This window comes from Dermochelys coriacea, chromosome 1 (genome assembly GCF_009764565.3).
Source record: "Dermochelys coriacea isolate rDerCor1 chromosome 1, rDerCor1.pri.v4, whole genome shotgun sequence".
Taxonomy (NCBI): domain Eukaryota; kingdom Metazoa; phylum Chordata; order Testudines; family Dermochelyidae; genus Dermochelys; species Dermochelys coriacea.
In genome coordinates, this window is record NC_050068.2 from 259,331,597 (window position 1) to 259,351,135 (window position 19,539).

At 48.8% G+C, this 19,539-nt stretch overlaps 1 protein-coding gene across 1 annotated transcript in view; it reads right to left on the reverse strand.

The window, feature by feature from the left end:
- Positions 1-1,308: 1,308 nt before the first annotated feature.
- The window catches only part of NPTXR (neuronal pentraxin receptor), a 52,658-nt gene continuing 34,427 nt past the window's right edge, over positions 1,309-19,539 (reverse strand). The window contains exons 6-9 of the mRNA XM_038389513.2: positions 9,352-9,574; positions 8,447-8,700; positions 7,690-7,869; positions 1,309-6,877 (exon numbers count right to left, since the gene is read on the reverse strand). Coding sequence (XP_038245441.2) covers positions 6,653-6,877; positions 7,690-7,869; positions 8,447-8,700; positions 9,352-9,574 — 882 coding nt within the window. The 3' untranslated portion in view covers positions 1,309-6,652. The remainder of the gene's footprint in view (positions 6,878-7,689; positions 7,870-8,446; positions 8,701-9,351; positions 9,575-19,539) is intronic.

Below are 19,539 nucleotides of genomic sequence, written 5' to 3' on the forward strand. Positions count from 1 at the left end.
CAAAAGTGCCCTGGTGCCTTACATTTAGATGAAGTGAGCTATAGCTCACGAAAGCTTATGCTCAAATAAATTTGTTAGTCTCTAAGGTGCCACAAGTCCTCCTTTTCTTTTTGCGGATACAGACTAACATGGCTGCTACTCTGAAACCTTACATTTAGACTGTGAGCTCTTTGGGCAGGGATCCTCTTTTTGTGCTGTGTTTGTACCGCATCTAGTACAATGGGGTCCTGGTCCAGGACTAGGGCTCCTAGGTGCTACCCCAATACACATTACCCCCTTCTTCTTTATAATGTTTTCTCATCTATGTGTTGAATCCTGGATGGTCCTTCTGTCTAGCTTGCCCTTTGTGAGGAACTGGAAGCATTACAGAAAAAGCTACCATAAAAGCCCTGGATTTAAGCCTTCGTCCCAATAATCTAAGGGCTTGGCTACATTTGCGAGTAAGAGTGCATTAAAGCAACCCCAGGTGCCCTCACTCACTACCCGACCACACTGGCAAGGCATGTACAGCGCCCGGATTCCACAGCTAGAGAACTCCTGGTACTCCACCTTGGCGAGAAGAGTAACACTTGCTGCATCTTGGCTGAAACGCGGGTGTCAGTGTGAACGAGGTGTTGCACTACTGCACTCTGATTGGCCTCTGGAAACATCCCACGATCCTCTTAAGTCAAGTGGCCACTTTTGTCATTGTTTTTGTATCACTGCAGGAATGCAGATATGCCCTTTGAAAGCTCCGTTTCTGACAGCTGGCTGTTTATCTGTTCTGAGACAAAGCAACCATTAGTGTGGAATGCTGTGTGTGTGAGAGAGAAGCCAGGGTCAGGGGAGTCTGCTGCTGTCTGAACTTACAAGACAGCATACTGACATGCTCTCAGCCCCCCCAAAAACCCACTTTCTTCCCCCCTGCATACACACAACACGCTCCCTGTCACACTCCACCCCACTCCCCACCCCCCATTTGAAAAGCATGTTGCAGCACTTGCATGCTGGGACAGCTGCCCATAATGCACCGCTCCCAATGCAGCTGCAAATGCCGCAAATGTGGCCACGCCAGTGCGCTGTCAGCTGTCAGTGTGGACAGACTGCAGCGCTTTCCCTACTGCACTCTCTGAAGGCTGATTTAACTCAAAGCGCTCTACATATGCAACTGTAGCCATGCCCTAAGTTTAGCTTCCAGGACCTCTCTTTCATACCAATCCGTACCAGGAACGCGGCGCTCACTAGCTGTTGTCTAGGTGTCTCGGCAGCTCCACCACCTTTGCCTCAAGTTGGCAAATCACTGGATGGTTCTTAAGCCCCCAGAGGGAATCAAACATAAACATCACATTTATTGTTCACAACTTTACAAAAGAAAAATAGATATGATACATATACACGCATGCGCATGTGGAATCTCATGTCACAGATGTAGAAAAGAGAGAGAGAGAGAGAGCGGCTTGGCGTAGTTGTCTCCCCCCCCCCCTCAGTCATGGTACACTAAGATCACAGTGTTTTACAATTTGAACATGATTGTGTTTGAGCCCCCCCACCATACATCCCTCCCTCCAGCAAGGCGTTAGCTGCATCTCAGTGTGAGCATAGGGCAGCTAGAGGAGAGGCAGGAGATCCAGTCAGAACAGACACTAGAATAATCCAGGAAACAACAATGTATTTGTCTGTCTCCCCTGCACCCTCACTTCCCCACCCTGTGTAGTTGAGAGAGAACAGGGAAAAGATCCTGCAGGTGGAACCACCAGACATGGAAAGTGGAAGGTTTTGAGGAGGGGGAAGCAAAATACGACACGAGCAATCACAAAACCCCAAAATACAACCCCCCACCCCCAACCATGTATGCAGACATCAGTGGCTTCACGCAGCTTGGAAACACTGAGTGGTCAGGCACTGCAAAGGAAAATGAACTCCCCCACCCACAGCTTCAAGTCCAGCAGCTTTCAATACCGCGCCCCCAAGCTGCTTCCCCTCTAAGGGTGCTGGCTCTTTCCCTGCACTCTGGTGAAAGTCCATCATCAACTCCCCTTTCCCCCCACACCTGCTGAGCAGCTAAGAAGCACAGGCAGGCTACATCCACATGCCATTAGCAAGTGACGCTATGGAGCAGGCATGACTACTCAGACTGGACTATCTATCCCTTGGGATATTGTTTTCCCTTCATTTCTGTACTCTGGCCCCAGGGAATTCATCTTGGATTCCACCTACTCTCCTTCTTGCTCTCTAATGTTGTCTCCCCACAAGCTGTTGACCATGATCTGGGAAACATGCCCCAGGGAGCACCTCTTCCCCCTTTCCTTTGGTTTGCTCACTACGGAGGTAGCACCCACCACTTGGTGGGAAGCCCAGGAAAGCAGTGCCCTAGCTAACCCAGCCATGCTGGCCCTTTCCCAACTCCCAACTGCCTTTGAACTTGATGTGTAGAACCTTTTCTGCCCCAAAGATCCTCCACCAGAGGGCAGCACAGAGTCTAGCAAAGCAGGTGCAACAGCCAACCATGAGCACTCCCACCAAGGAAAATACCCTCTGCCCGCAGCCTACCAAGGGGAGTCAGTGAAGAAGGGGAAATGCAGATTGTTGGCCAAATGGAAAGAGGAAACATATTGGCTCTATTTCAAAAGAGACTCCAGTTGCAACCCTGAGACCAGGGTGTAATGGCTTGCTTCGCTTTTCCCCACCGAGGGCTGTAACTGAGGCTTTTCCAGCAGCAGAGTGGGGAACAGCTGGTTACTGACCAAGCATCTAAGTGTTCAGGGTCAGATAAAATACAAGAAGAAGCCTTCAAACCCCAAAGGTCCTGATTCATCTCTCACTCTACCAGTGACACTCCAAAGCAACTTCTGTCAAGTCAGTGGAGTTATATCAGGCTGGTGCCAGAGAGAAGAATCAGGCCCTGAACTTGTTTTAGGGGGAAGGATTTGGGAACACAGTTTGCTTTTTGTCTGCATGCTTCCCAGTCCTGGCTGCAAGTGGGACATGCCCACTCAAATCCCTGCATGGCTGGGGGGGGGGGCGTGGAGAAAGAAGGCTGAGCAAAGAAACACACCCAGCTGCAATCCCAGGTTTGAAAAGCTGCATTCTGAGTGGCTCAGAGAGAACACACCAGTTTCTATGCTACAGCCAATCAGATTTGGACCTGGTGCAAATGAAACTCAGTTGACTACAATGGAGCTGCTTTAACATAAGACAGAGTTGAATCTGGCTCAATCTCTCCATACATACAGCAGATAGGAAAATATATAGCATAGAAAGAGAACGCATGCTGGTGTGGTAGAGAGGCTTGATCAGCATGGGATGACCACATTATTCCTGGGTGGCACGGCTCTGAGCAAGTTATTCAGGTCATCCTAATTCAGTACCAATAGAACACTCAGATCACCCCACCCCATCAGAGAGCCTTTTAAGGCCACAGAAAAATGCTTTAAGAAATGGTGGAGAGGTGTTAACATTATTGAAACTACCTTGTAACCCTCTGCTTGTAGTCAGGTTCCCTGCATACCAGGAGTCTAACTGTACATGTTTCAAAGGCAGTGGTGAAAGTAAAGGACAGAGCACAGTTCCATCCCCCTGCTAAAAGCAGAGGGAGTGCTCCCCTTTCTCTCCTTACCTAGAGCAAATATGTGGCCTCCCAGCTCCCCCATCCCTCTCCCCTGGTGCAGAGAAAGCTCCTTGTGCGGTTTCCATCTACTTTTTTACCACCCAGAGGGAAAGGGCAACTTGTGCTTTTCTAAAACCTCTAAAAGGCCTTTCTAATACACCATCACGTCATGATTTTGAGGTCAAGATACCTCCTGAGCTATTAGAGCTGGAAACAAAAACTCCTTGTCAGTGGTAAAAGCATCTGATTTTAACTTTGGTGTGTCACAAGATATTGGACCTTGTCTGTGGGTGGGCATCCTGAGCCTCCAGCTTTGTAATTTTGGTGGGGGGAACATTCCACCTCTAGAGCAGGGAGAATTAGGGAACATTTCTTGGCAGCTTGGCTGGTTTTTGAAGGCAGCTGTTTAAATTGCTTCAGAAGTTTGGAATGTTAGAAGTATTTCCCGTGGAGATGGCTTATTGGGCAGAGTGCAGGGGAGGAAGCCAACAGTGCCTGATAAATGCATCTTTCATGTGGCTATCACCACTCCCTATATAGTATAAATGTGTGTGTATGTTTGCATTTACTGTATTCTTAGGAATAAAAAGGGTTTGCTGATGAGATGGAGTTTGAGTCATATTATATAAATATAGCTATACATAAAAAAAAAGTATCAGTAAAGTTGGCATTAGCTTTGCCACCCATCCTATTGGCTGTAACTACTTGCTTTCCAAGAGGGTGTAAGATATATTTGATTGACTAGGATTGGAGGGGGTTGATGGGTAGGGACAGTAATAGGTTGAAGGCAATGCTGTCAAGTAGCTTTAGGCCCAGCATTTAAGTGTGGTAAAAGCATGGCCTCACAAAGTTTACAATGACAAATGTCAGGGCATTGCGGGGGGGAAAACAATGCTTTTCAAGGAGGACTGGACTATTGGAAACCCAAACACAACAGCCAGGGCCGGCTCTACCAATCTTGCTGCCCCAAGCAGTCGCCGCCGAATTGCTGCTGCGCCCGGAAGAGAGGTGGGCTGCTGCCCAAAAGCCGCCGCGGAGGGAAGAGTGGCAGAGCCACCACCGAATTGCTGCTGCGGGACACGGACTGCCTTCCCATTCTGAATGCCGCCCCAAGCACTTGCTTGGAAAGCTGGTGCCTGAAGCCGGCCCTGACAACAGCATCAGGCTAGGGTATGGGAATTAGGAAGTGAAACTAAAGCAGAAAGTGAAACTGACTAGGCTTGTTTCCTGGTCCCAGCTCAGTGACATGCAAAAAGCAAACAAACTGCATCAGTGAGAATAAGGCAATCAGGCTGGGATTTGCAGAAGAGCCTAAAGGAGTTATGTGCCCAAATCCCATTGAATTTCAATGGGAACTGAATGCCTAGCTTCCTTTGCAAATCCCAGTCAAAGGCCTGGTCTACATTTAAAAGTTTTACAGGATAACCATGTTGGATGGGGATGTGTGTGATTTTTTTTAACAAAAGTTGTTATAGTTGTACCAGTATAAAGTGCCTTATACAAGCAGAGCTTATTCCACTCCCTGAACCAGAATAAGCCATGCCAGTACACGTATTTTGATACTCGTATAACTGCATCCACACTATGGTCGGGGTTAGTTTGTTTTGTTTGCTACTTTAACTATAATGGTACAGTTAACCCAGCAAAACTTTCTGGGGTACTCAAGCCCTTCACATGTTCTGACTCTGTTGGCTTCAGTACTAGGAGGAGCTAGCAGGTGTAACACAGTCAAGGCTTTGGTTTTAAGTCTGTGGGACAGATTTGCCCCCTGCTTCTGCAGGAAGTACCAGGCTAACGGGAGAGAGCACCTCCAGGAGAAGGCAATTAGTATCCCCAATGTGTGCTCCATGGGAGGAAGGTGGGGGGGTCCACACAGTCTACCCGCAGCTCCAACACACGGAAGCCGCACCAGCTATTACCCTGTCCTGCTTTCACCCTTCCCCTACCCCCGCACCATTCACTTCTGAGACTGGATTGATCCCAGGCAGGGAGTTCCTTGCATCACCCTCCCCCTCCATTTCAGGCTGCTTCCTCCCGCTGTGAGCAGTCCACCAGGGCCTGGGCCAGTGGAATGAATCTGGCCTGTGAGTTTTGCACTGACAATCTCTCTTTCAGGGGATTTAAAGGGGATGTGGGAGGAGTGGAGGAAATGAACAATCCTATTTTAAGAAAGGAAACAGGAATGGGACAGCTTTTGAGAATCAATCAGGGGCTTGTTCTTGTCCCCCATCGTTCAGAGGTTACAAGACTTTTTCATGTAGTGAATATTAAAAGTCTGAGTTTCTCAAATCTGCCTACAGGATGGAGAAGCCCAAACTAAATGGGATTTAAGCATCCAAATGCCCCTAGGGCAGCTGTGGGAAACTCAGCCTTAAAGCATTAAGTTCTACCCAGGATGAGTTTGGCCCATTTGTGGCAAGAGGAAATGAACAAAACCTGTTGAGTCCCCTGTGGAACTCAGGCGTTGGTATCTATAGGAGACGGGGGAATCCAAGGGGAATCCCAGCTGGCAGGACCATGGAGCTAATATCTGGAAGAGGGTTTTTCACTGTGACACTCCTAGTGGAACATGCAGTGACCAAAAAAATATTAGGCTGGGTATTCCCAGCCAGCCAGTGGCTTCCCCAGGACCAGTGCCCCGCCAGCTAGACTCCATGGCCTTTGCAGTTCTACTCAGTACCCACGCCAGACTGGCGATGCTAGCAACAGGATGTGCAGAGAGAAGAAATGTTGGCTCGGGAGTTCTCAGTGTACCTATGGCTCCCTCATCCTCACACCAGAGCCACCCCCTCCCTCGTGGCGCCATTGTATGGATGGTTGGTGGAGGGCCTTGCCACTCACTTGTTAGGAGTCAAATAGGTCTTAACTGGCACAATCAAACAAACAGCGTCAAATTTCTTTGAGTTCAGATGGTTTTCTTGTTCCTCCCTCCCCGAGTGGATTCAGAACTCAAGATGTTTCTATTTGGGAAAAGGGGGATCCCTGCCACCTCATTCCTTAGGTGACGTGGAGGCAGGGGAAGTCGCTGTCATGTTCCTTTCCGTGGATGGGGGTGGAGGGGGGTTCTCATGCCTTCATCCTCTCCTCACACATCTCAAAGCTCCACTTGGTGGCACCCCCAAGGACCTCCACTAGTTCGTTGTCCCACTGGATCACGTTGCCTTGCAGGTGGGAGGTGCAGTTGGCCAGGCCCAGGATCTCCATGGGCATCAGGATGTGGTCCCATACGTTGAACTGAGCTATCTCGCCGACGAAGGCCTGGGTTGCGTCAAATCGACCTCCCAGCGTATCCTGCACCAGCACATTGGGGGTGGGGGGTATCAGCCCATTAACAGAGAAATGGTAGAACATGAGAGGGAGAGACAGTGAATAAGATATATACAAAGGAAATGAGGGGGAGGGAAAGAGAGAGAGAGAGAGAGAGAAAGGAAAAGTGAGAGGAGAGAAAAGGTGAAATAGAGAGGGAAAAAGAAGAAACAGACAGAAATGGAGAAAAAACAAAGGAAAATAAATGGCAAGTGTGAACAAATGAAAGAGAGAGACATGGAGAGAAAGTGAGAGAGAGACAGACAAGGGTAGAGCGAATACACTGAATGAATATGACCACTGCATGATCCTCCTTTCCCAGGTGATCCGGAGGGGCGCTGTTACTGTAAACACACCCAGCCAACAACGGCTGCAGGCTGAATACGGCATTGCCAAGCGAACTCCCACCCACACTCCCAGGTTCTCTACAACCATCCGGGGGCTATAACTGAGCTTGGACCTGGAAGCAATCAGGGAGGGGATTCCAAAAAGAACCCGGGCTCTTGCTGTGCAGGGCTGACACAGGTAGTATGCTCAGCACCCTCTTCTCCGCTCCGTCCCAACACCACTGAGGAGAGGCTGAGGGAGGCGCACACTGCATCAGTCAACAGTGGTCCCTCTGATCAGCTGAGGAGCTGTCCTGACCAGCTCCAGATAGGGTGGTAGCTGCAGTCTGGGGAGAGTGCTAGAGGGGACACCAGTTTTCTGCTTTTGAGGCTTACAAGTACCCCAAATGTGCATATTCCACAGAATACCAGGTTAATTGTTCCCAAGATGATGGAACAACTGCAACCTACCTGCTCCTGGCCCAGGATTATCACCCCGTGGGGTTTGATGGGATGCCAGGCAGCCAGGTTCTCACTGGACCCACGCGGCTCACCGTCCTCATACGCCCACCACACGCCATCCCGCGTGGTCCAGGCGATGCAGATGTGGTGCCATGTCCCATCCTTCAGATTTAGAGGCAGCTGGGCAACCTTAAAAAAAAACAAAACCAAACCAGGCGTGTCATGGGGCTTCCTTAAAACCCACAGTGCACCCTTGGCATGTTGTGGGACAATCTCTCCCAGCAGTCACTTACAGCAGCAGGTCAGGAGTCCTGCACAGACCTTCTCCCACTGGCTCTGACACGCTTCAGCCTGATGTTCAGGGATAGTGTAGAGGGGAACTGGGAGATACAGGGAGGGGGTGGAGGATAGATCCTCAGGACTGTGCCTGGAAAGATGAGGATCCCCTCAGGAGGAAGGAGGTGGAGAGAGGGGAAAAAGAAAGGAGGCAAATCAGAGAAGAAGGGTGAGGTAGGAAAGGGGAGGAGGAAGGAGCAGGGAGAAGGAAAGAGCAGGGTGGGTAAATAAGGTTTCTGAGTTAGAAACAACAGGGTCTGGTAGTCACGCCTCTCCCCTCTCCAGGACAAGGGGAAGCATGGAAGTAATCCTGATCAATGGGAGTAGGATGGGAGGCTCCTCCCTCCCCCCACTCCCCCCTCAGGAAAGGGTGGCATACATGCTTACTTCCGCCTATGCTCCCTGCTCGGAGGCTCTAACCCCTCCTGACCTTGTCGTTGATGAGCAGCTCCATGGGGTTGTGTCCCCACTCCATCAGCACAATCTCATTGGCTTGTCCAGGGGCAGAATAGGAGAAAGGAGTGCCCAGCCCAGAGGAGGCCTTGGACTTCAGCCACATGCAGATTGTGAAGGCGAAAAGCTCCGGCAGGCTCTTCTTCATGCGAGCGTACATGTAGTTGGTCCGTACAGGGATGGTCACCTTGTAGGCATCTGGAGGGTTGAAGTCTAGTGCTACTGGGTGCTCTTGGGCAAACAAAAGAGAAGGGGGAAAGAAACAGGGCTACAAGTGAGTAACTGTGGGAGCTGCAGAGGGACTGTCCCACGTGGAAACACTGAAAATTAAACCAATCCAACACTGAAATCAACCCTACAGAATGGAACCCTCACTGACAACGGCCACTGACAGCACTTGCAGCTCAGAACCATCCTGCCTCCATGTACAGCACCAGCTCAGCTGCTACTGTTAACAACCATTGTCAGTGGTGGTTCTGTTTCGTGGCATAGACAAGGCCGCATTGAAAGGGTATGGTGCAATCAAACAGGCCAGGCAGCAATAGCTCAATGAGCACAGTGCATAGGAGAGATTTGAAAGAACACCCTTACTGCTCAATGTCTGGCCCTTCAGACTCTGTGCCCTATATTTGAACCTGGCCTGAGTCCAGGTTAGATTGTAATCTCCTTAGACCACAGGCTGTGTTTCTACTTATTTTTACAGAGTCAGATACACTGATAAATAATCGTTAGAGTGACTCTAGCCCAAAGCATCTACCCTTCCTCCTGATTAAGAATAGTGAGGCACCGTCATGTGCATAGAGGGCAGGCGGGGGATAGGATTTTTTGAATCAGCCAGGAGCAGATCATGATTTAATCAGACTCTCCCCTACCAGTACTGACCCTGTTCCAACTCAGAGACCCGGCTCTGGAGAACACTCAGCTCCTTCTCCACCTCTTGTTGCTGCTGGTCATTGTTGCTGGTAACAGAGGAGTGTTCTTTCTCCAGAGACAGTATCTTGGAGAGGAGCTGCTCCTCTAGCTCCTCCATCTCAGTGTGGAGCACATCTCGGGTTAGCACAGGGGAGGAAGCGGTGGAGATGTTGGCTCGTGCTGGGAGCTCCTGCTGCACTTGGGAAGAGAGGTGAAGAACGGGGAGGGGAGAGGGAAAGGAAGAAAGACAAAAATCAGGGATAAACATAACCACAAAGATGAAAACAAATTACCCAGCCCCATCACTTCAGAGTCACCTGGGGATAAAGCCCTGGACTTCCAAGTCAAACTGGTTGGTCTTTAAAGGCCTCCATCTTCATGTGACCCTCACCTTTAGTTTCATTACAACATCTCTGACATTAAGCACGTCAACTGGTTACCCTTCATGATCCTTCCCTGTTACCTTGGGGTTGAATAGAGAAAGCGACTTCCATGGACGTCAGTTCTGTCTTTGGACAAACTTTCTCAAGAGACCATGGGACTATGACTGGAAATGTTGTGAGGATTCCCCAATGGCCAGTGTTGGACACTAGATGGGGGGGTCTCTGAGTTACTACAGAGAATTCTTTCCCAGGTGTCTGGCCCATATGCTCAGGGTCCAACAAATCGCCATATTTGGGGTCAGGAAGGAATTTTCCCTCATGTCAGATTGGCAGAGACTCAGGGGCTTTTTTGCCTTCCCCTTCAGCATGGGGCATGGGTCACTTGCTGGCTTAAACTGGTGTAAATGGTGAATTTGCTGTAACTTGAAGTCTTTAAATCATGATGTGAGGACTCCAGTAAATCAGCCAGTGGTTAGGGGGTCTATCACAGGAGAGGGAGGGTGAGGTTCTGTAGCCTGTGATGTGCAGGAGGTCCGACTACATGATCACAATGGTCCCTTCTGACCTTAAAGGCTCTGAGCCTATAACAGTGGCTAGGGCTGAGCAAGGAAAGATCAGAGGTCCTCTCCCTCCCTGCCGCTTTCATCTCTGACTTTCAGGCGACTGTCATTGTAACATCACAAAGTAGTGCTGTAATCCTCTTAGCTCAGCTCAGTGGCTGCTCTCTCTCTGTGTTTGTGTGTGAGGTCACAGCAGGTAGTACATGGCAAAGTGTGGGGCGGACCCCAACAGGAGAGAAGGCCCCAGCTGTTAAAGCTCCCCACCAGGGTGTGTAGTAACTTGTATAACAGAATCTTGGGGTGTAGTGGCTGCACCTACAGGGTCTCCAGTTGCTGGAAGTTTAAATCCCAGGGCTGAGATTTACAGATCATGCCTGCGCTGCACACCCCAAACTCCCAAAGTCCTATCTCCCCATGGACCAGGCTCAGAGTAAAACCTGCACTAGACTCTTTGAGGCAGGCTCTGCTTTGGCTATTGCAAAGGCCTGGTCGGGAACATTGAGGGCATGTCCCAAGATGTTATGGCATTTTCAAAAGATCCAACCATCATCCTGCAGGCTCCCTCGTGGACACCAGGCCAGACGGGAGAAGGGGATGGTGTTAACCAGTGGTGGTGGAAGCTGCGGTGAGAGGGGAGAGCTGAATGAGAGGGTGTTGCCCTCGGGGGGCCCTGCTGTACAACATTTGTCTGTGCCCCTGTCCGTTCTGGCAGAAGGGCTCAGTTTCAGCCAGAGAAACCCTCCTATTCAGCCCCATCCCCAGCTGCCATTGTTCGCAAGGGCAGGGTATTGTCTTAGCCTAAAACGTGCTGCGTCCTCTGCATAATCAGGTTGGTGACGGCAGATGGTGCTGTGGGAGTCAGCGCTCCACACCATCCCACACGCCTCCTGCTCTTAACACCGGCAAGGTGGCTGCTGCCGGGACTCATTCCCCTTCAAATATCAGCTCTTCTCTGGACTAGCTTACGCTCTCTGCCTCCCTTTGTGCTGGGCTTCACAAATCCTCTCAAGGCTACTTATGCCAGGGCCGGGGTGTCTGTATGTGTGTGGGTGTGTAACCGTGGTCACCTTCCACCCTCTGCCCATTCCAGCCCTCCTCCTGCCCATGCAGAACTGAGGAGCTGCCTCATGCTATCTCCCATTCTCTTCCCCCAGAGAAACAACCTTCTTTTATTTCCCCCGTGTATCCCTCTTGCTATGTTAAGCTTAGGCTCTCCTACAGACGCAGGGATCGGGTGGGAAAGAACAGCTGTGACGCTCAGCCTTTGCCCCCCAGAGCTGGCCTGAGATGAGGTCATGGCACTCAAGGCTTCTGGATAATCACTGCCTAGTTAATGACGTGGGGAGAGGGCATTTGGGAGTACGACCAGCTCAGGTGAGCACTGATATCGGCTCAAGGTGGCAGGCGAGGAAGGAAAACGTGCCAGGGGCAGGGAAACTGACCTGAAAGATCAAACACTGTCTCTGTCTCTTGCTCTCTTTCCATGTGTCTGAAGCACAGTTTCCTCCCCCAACTAGTTTGTCTGTTTACAGGTAACCAATCCATCTCTGATGGCCTGCCCCACCCCTACCTGTGGCACATTGGTCTGTTTTTATACACATGTACATCTGTCCTGCTTTTCCATCAAAGCCTCCTGCCTCTTTTAGAGTTGGATTTGCAAGAAGTATTGATGGTTGGAAAAACCTTCCTCATTGAGACATCCCTCAATTGATAATTCCTGCTACAGACCTAGACTAGAGAGAGGAAGGACACAAAACACCATTCACTGACCAGCTGGGATGTTAAACTGAGCGCCTTGCATCCACCTCCAATGAAGCATTACATGAAAGTCCCTTCCACCCATCTCTAGTGAGACGTTACAGCAACGTCGCTTCTGTCCCTCTCCAGTGGCTTGTCCAGTTGGGAGTGAAGGATCCTCTGGCCCTTTTGGAAAAATTCGGGGGCTAATTCTGATGCCCAAGGAAATCTTTTCCTCACAATAAAACAGGCTCCATTATCCCAGGCCATGTGCTCGCTCTGTCAGTTGCTGTGCTCCGAGGTCTGACTGGGGATAGGGCACGGCAGGGGGAGTGGTGAAGCCCTACCCACGCCCCACCAAAAATCCCCAACTCCACCCACAATCCCAGAGTAGCTAGAGGTCTGATAAAAGGACCAGACATGAAATAGTTCATAACTGAAACTGACATCTTTAGGGTTAGAATCAACCCCCAGTGACAGGAACAGGAGCTCTTAATGCCACTCTCAAGACCAAAAGGCTGCTTTGTGCATAGGATCAATGAGCAAAAGTGAATGGAAAAGGAATCTCTGTACACACCACATGGTGGGCTGGGCCACAGATGCTCCTCTGCAGGGCTGTGATTGAGGATGAGACCCCTGGGCATGCAGTGGTGGGGTTCTTGCACCGTCCTCTGAAGCATCTGCTGCTGCTGACGGTCAGAGACAAGATACTGGGGTAGACGGTCTGGCAACTCCTGTGCTTCTATGAATCTGCAGGCCATTTCACTGCACCTCCACCCGCCCACACCTTGACATAGAGTCACCTGCCTCCCCACCCCAACACGCAGCGAAACCCACAGCAGTTAGTTCCACTGTACTTAAGACCATCAGTGCTGAAAGGATTGGGGCAGCATTTGCAACATAAGAGCAGCAGCAATGTCTAATGTTCTTCATCAGTAGATCTCAAAGCACATTACATGACTGTCCCCATTTTACAGATGGGAAAACAGAGGCATAGAGAGGTGAAGTGATTTACCCAAGTCACCCATCAGGCCAATGGCAGAGCTGGGAATAGAATCCAGGTGTCCTAAGTCCTTGTCTGTGCTCTAACCACTAGGCCACCTCCCCCATACATAGCATTATCATTTCTCTCCAGACTGCATTGGGTCTGGGTTCTGAAGATCTCTTCCACAGCCCTAAAGACTAGAAACTGAATGCTAATGTTCAGTGAGAGTTTCAATGTAGAGCTGGTTGAAAAAAAGGGAATTATTTTCCATACATATTTTGAATGAAATGAATTTGTTTTAATTTTTTTGTGTGTGGAATTTTCCACTTCATCAACCAAATGACTCAGAATGATTTTTTTCCTTTAAATTCTTAAGTGGGAAAACTGGAAACATTTCAAACACATTTTTCACACTGTTCAAAAATCCATTTGTCATCAACAGAAAAAACCTCTTAAACAAGCTATTTTCCTTCCACCCTGCTTAGATGTTAAGGAAACTGATGGGCCTGTAGGCTGTTCTACTGCAAACTGGCTTGGTCTGAGCCCAGACTGCCTGCCAACAGGCACCTTACCACCCCGTGGGCTAGGAAAGGAATCCAGAGAAAATTCTCCATTTTCTGCTTTGCTTCATTGGAAACTGTCACAGGGCGGTGACTTCCTGTGTTTTCACAGCCTAGAAGCTTCCGCAAAGGCCAGCAAAAGTGGATTTCTGGCTGATTTTTATTATCACTGCCAGCAGCACTTCCGGTTCCCTAGCTGGGAAGAACTGGTATTGCCCAGAATCCAAATGGGGATCTCCAGCAGTGCCCTCTAAGCCAAGCATTTCTACTCACACACAAAGCGGGCCCCACCCAGGCTAGCTCCATTCTGTGCTCCACTCCTCCAGCACCCAGAGCTTAGGGAGGAACACTGAGACTCAGAAGTGTGGCTAGTAGACACCAGTATGTGACGCATTAACATGTTGAAATCCATCTTTCCTTGGACTCTAGAATCCAATGCCAGCGTAATTTCATCCCATGCTGCAGGACAGTTTCTATTTCCCTGTCAACGCCCTGAGGATCCCCCACCATCATTTATCTCTGCTTCTTGGAATATATCGACACAGCAAACCTCCCCCTCACCTCCCAGGGGCAGCAAGTCTCCGAGCCAGGATCAATTGACTTGAGCTCATGGGGCTCGCACTGTGTGGCTAAAAGTAGCAGTACAGATGTTCCGGCTCAGGCTGGAGCTTAGGCTCTGAGACCCTCCCCAGTCGCCAAGTTTGGAGCCCAGGCTCCAGCCAGAGCACAAACATTGACACTGCTGTTTTTAGCCCCACAACCTGAGCCTCGTGAGCCCAAGTCAGTTGACGTGGGCTCTGAGTCTTGCTTCTGTGGGTTTTTTTTTTACTGTGTAGACATACCCTTTACTGGCCAGAAGGGGATTTGCTGTTAAGGGGACACGAGGCCCTTTTCCTGCACTGGGGGCTAAGAACACTATTCCACAGTATTTCAGTCTGTGGAACAAAGACCAGAGCTGGGAATTAAACCGAGGTCCACTGGACTGCTGTGCAAAGTGCTGACACTTGGATAGACAGATGTGTTGTTTGACTTGTGCCCTATTTATCTATCTAATCTATCTATCAGCAATTATATTTTTATAAGGGTGACATACATTGCAGTGCTGGGTCAGAGAAAGATCCCAGCTGGATTCCCGTCCTAGACCTCTGGCTCAGGGGGAAGGGGAAGGAGGTTCCTGCACCCCTGTAGTGGCTCCTTTGGCTAACATGAGAACAGCTCTCTCAGGGTTCTAAGAGAAGTCTATTCAATTTGATAAACAGGCACAGAAGATTCGAGGCCTGGTTCTGATTTCCCTCACATTGGTGCAAATCAGGAGTCCTGCTGCTGAGCTCAGTGGAGTCACACTGGCATAAAGCCGGTGTGAGTGAGAGGAGAGTCAGGCCCTCTGTCTGGGAGTCTAACTGGAAGGTTTAAACAGGTAGGAGACCCTATCTGGGAATGTCTTGCATGCAGCTTTCTCACTGCTGGCAACAAAAGTAATCCCAAGGGAATCACAGACTTGGAATAGGAGATATTCAAGCTAAGCATCAACAAAAGAACTCATTAGCATGCCCGGAAATTTAAAACAAAGCAGCTCTGTGTAATTAGATTGAAATAAGCAAACAGGCTGTAGGGTTTAAGTGGACTCCATTCAAGCAAACCTATACAAATGGAACAGCGCCTCCACCTTCTTCTCCTCCTACCAGCTCTTCCCTAAGCTCTCACTAGCATGCTCAGGTACATATTGAATTTCCTCACTCCTGCTCTCTTCAGTTAGTGGTGGCTAGAATAGTCTCTTCCTGTAGTTAATCCACACACGGTCTTTTTCCCCTCAAAGGGAGATCAGTGTTTGGCATTCTCTGCCCCCCTTCCAGGTTTTGGTGCAGGAGCTCGTGCGGGTCTCAGATCATGTATGTTGTGAGCTCTCAGATCTTGACTGAAGTGTTGGATGGTGTTGAAACTTTAACAAGGATGTTCCTTCATCAAAATCTTCATTAGTCATAGCAGTGATGTAGGTGTCCAGATAAACAAACTAAAATTATAGAGCCAGCTCTTCAGCTGATGGTCTGGTCCAAAGGGTTTTTAAATAGTCTGACTAAAATCAGCTTCTCCTCTCTACTGGCTGTGTGAAGTCATTTGTTCAAGAGCTTTCCAGGGCAAACAAGACCTGAATTTTTAATGTAAACAAACAAGCAGAAACCTCTCACACACACACTTTCAGGCCTTCTTTATTCATCATCAGTAGAGCTGGGTGGAGAAAGGGCATCCACTTTCACACAGGCTTTAGATACTTTGAAATCTGGTGTCATTCCAATTAGGAATGAAAAGAAAATTCTTTGCAAATGAAGCCTCTGCCCCCGGGAAGTCTGCCTTGTGTGTTGCCATGGAGCTATGGGCCCTGGAAGCCCTGGGCTTCCCAGCCCCAAGGCAGTGTGGCGAGATACCCTGAAGCTGCAGACCCAGGAAGTACTGGGGTCTCCAGGCCTGGGCAGTCCAGCAGGCAGGCTGCTGAGGAGCTAGGCGGGGGCAATCTTGTGGGAAACAAGGCAGTTTTGAAATCTACCGAGCAAAACATTTTGACTCGGTGAATCAGCAAACTCTGATGAAAAAATGTTTGGTCAGAAATTTGCCAACCGACTCTGATCCAAAAGAAGCAAAGAAAGGGCACAAGCTCTTTTTAATATTAAGCAGGTCACCTTAGAAAATCATTAGATTCATTGAGTTTAAGGCCAGGAGGAACCTTCATGGTCAAATAGTATGCCTCCTGCAAAACACAAGCCATAAAACCTCACCCAGTAATTCCTGAATCAAGCTCATAACTTCCGTTTGAGAGAAAGATATCCAGTCTTGATTTCAAGACTTCAAACAATGGAGAATCCACCACATTCCTTGGTAATTTATTCACTGGTTAATTACCTCACTGTTAAAAATGTGGACCTTATTTCTAGTCTAAATTTGTCTGACTTCATTCTCCAACCACTGGGTCTTGCTCTGCCTTGTTCTGCTAAGTCAAAGATCTGTCTCCTTTCAGATCAGAAATTAGGATGGAGTCCTGCCCTTCAGGATCTTGGGTATGTCTCCTTTCTTTGGAATGGTGAACTGGGATGGTCTAGGATCAGGAAGGCATATTCCACACAATCTATTTCCTGGGAAAGAGCAGGGAGGGCTACCAGTGAACAACTTTCTTTCTCATCTTCTTCGCATTAATAATAATAGCATTAATAATAGAGCAACAATTCCAGGACTGTCCGGCAAAGACTCATGCAGAGAGATGGACTTCCTAGCAACCTATTAGGTGGGAGAAGATCAGCTGCCTCTGATGGGCTTTTTTAGCTAAGCCAGTGATAACGGAACCTCTTTTTGAATAATAATCATTTAAAAAACCATCATAAACTACATCACTTCTCTGGTTATTCTATCAAGGGAAAAAACATCCCCACTGTGGGTAAAATGAGGCATAGAATATACTTTTAAAATACAGATGAATTAACAAGAAAATGATCCATCAGCAAAGAGGTGATGGTTAGAGGGGGGTGAATTCTCTGTTTAGTCAACTGCCTGCTGAGTACTTCTCTATCCTGGCCTCCTTCAGGGCAAAAGATGCTTTAATTGCAATAACACTCAGAGAATTGTAAGCATTAAAGATGGAAAAGATCTATTATGCTATCTAGTTCCACCCCCTGCCACCAGCCAATGCAGGATTGTCTTCTAAAATCTATTCCCTGGTGGTATTTCCATTCTAGCTTTAATTGTCCCAAACAACAGGGCTCCCACCGCTTTCCTTCGGAGACTATTCTACAGCCTTTGAAGTTCTCACTGTTAGGAACACATTTCCTGATCTCCAGCCACATTTTCCCTCTTCTTAAATTTGTGCCATTACTTCTAGTTACTCCCCATTGGGCACATGGTGCTTTTGGTGGGGGCAAAATGACACGTTGATAAAGACACAGAAAGGAGAAGAGAAAGCCGAGGAGAGGAACATCAGGGAAGGGGGATGGATGGAGAGGAGGGAAAGCTGAATGAGTCATTTACATGCCCATGAGAGGAATAATTTATGATCAGGTGTGTGTAGGGTGTGCCCTGCTTTGTTTTGGTGGGGTTATTTACTTGTGCTCCCTGTTGGTTTTAGCTTTTATTTATTTATTTACTATTACTGTTGCTGTGGATTTTGAGGGCTTTTCTAATCCATTTAGGCTGCTTGGATATTACAAAGGCTGCAGAGATACTGTCTGCTACACCCTTTGATTGTTCTAGCTCTGGATTTAAATGCCATGTCCCTGTTTATATGTTCAGCTCCGTCTGTTAATAGAAAAGAGCTCTTGTCACCGTTGTTAGCATAATGACAATCTGCCCTACACAGACCAATAAAGGTTTGTTTCTCTCCTTCGTTCCCTCTGACTGACTGCCTTTTCTTTCTTTTCCTTCGTTCCTTTCTTTCTCTGTAACGTCTTTTCTTTCTTCTGGCAGCTTCCTCCATTTCTCTCTCTCTCTCTGAAACTTTTCTCTCTTTCTCTAGCTCCCTTCATACCACATTCTCTCTCTAATTATTTTTGTCTCTCTCCCCTACCTTTTCTGTCTCTTTTTGTATTGATTTCTCTAGCTCAGTTTATCTGTTCTCTCCCCTTACTCCACTGATTCCTGGATGGGCCACAAAGATGATCTTGTATCCGATCTAAGGAGAACCAGACTGCAGTATTGGCTCTGGCACTGCCAGCATATGGGACGACGAGCCCCCGTAACCTGCCCACACACGGAGCATTCACTTGTCACCACTTTCCCTGTGTGCTGACTGAAAGGGACAGTAAGCATGTCATCCCACTTCCCTAGCAGAGAACCTCAATCAACCCTAGCAGGGGGCGGTGCAAAATCAGACCTGAAGAGCCCCAGACAACTTCAGAAAGCAACAGAAATCAGTGGTGGGTGGGAAGGGCTTGGCAACTGGGCAGGAGACAGTGGAAACTGTCACTGTGGAGCAGAGCATAAGGTTTTGGCAGCTGGGAGGGGGTTTGTCTCTGGAGAGCAGGGAGGGAAGTTTTCAGAAGCTGTGAGAGGGTCAGTTTGGGGCTGCAAGTAGAGAGGACTTCAGAAGCTGATTGGGGTTTTGGATGATGGTGCTTGTCCCTGGGAGTGTTAAAGAGGGTTCCGCTCTACATCACCTTTCACATGGAAGTGGGGGGGTCAGCCAGATGGGAAGGTTTGTGCTAGGTTGGGAGATGCCAACAAGGGCCCCTGCATCTCAAAACTTGGCTTGTGCTTGGGGTTGGCAGCAAGGAGCATGATTTTTGGACAGGCTCCTCAGGGTTAGCTCATCTCATAGGAGAGGGATTGACTAGTGGGATCTGTCTGGCCATTCCTATAAGGACTCTGCTTGGCCCAGGTGGGAAGCAAGACAGGAGGTTTCCGGAGTATGAGGACATCATTTACAGCTCTCCCTGGAACTATCATGTTAGCCTCATTCTTTGCGGGAAGAGACAAAAATGTATTTGCCAAACGATTGGATGGTGAATGATTCCTGCAGCCTTTCACCTACAGGTCAGCAGTTTTAGCCTGGTCCCAGGCCAGTGGACCAGGAAATAAATACCTCCTGACATGTGGTCAGTGGCTTGTGCAGAATTAGCTGAACGGTGTTTCAATCTCATTCCTAGTGGGACAGATTTTCACAGCACAAAACCATCATCCCATTGGGGGCTTAATTGCTCTGCTCACCAGAGAGGCCCAGGATTGACAGGGCCATGGACACTGAACTCCCCACATCAAACGTAAAGAGCTTCCCCTACAGTCAGCATTGAGATACAGTGGTGTGCTGGAAATTTTCACTGCCACCGGTTGAGCTGTGCCCTGTGCTGGCGATTTCAGTTTCTAGGGCTGCCAGTCTAGCACCTTTCCCCTTAGACCAAATGACTTCAAAGCCGTAACTGCTGCACTGATGTCATTTTCCACTGCCCTTTTGGGAG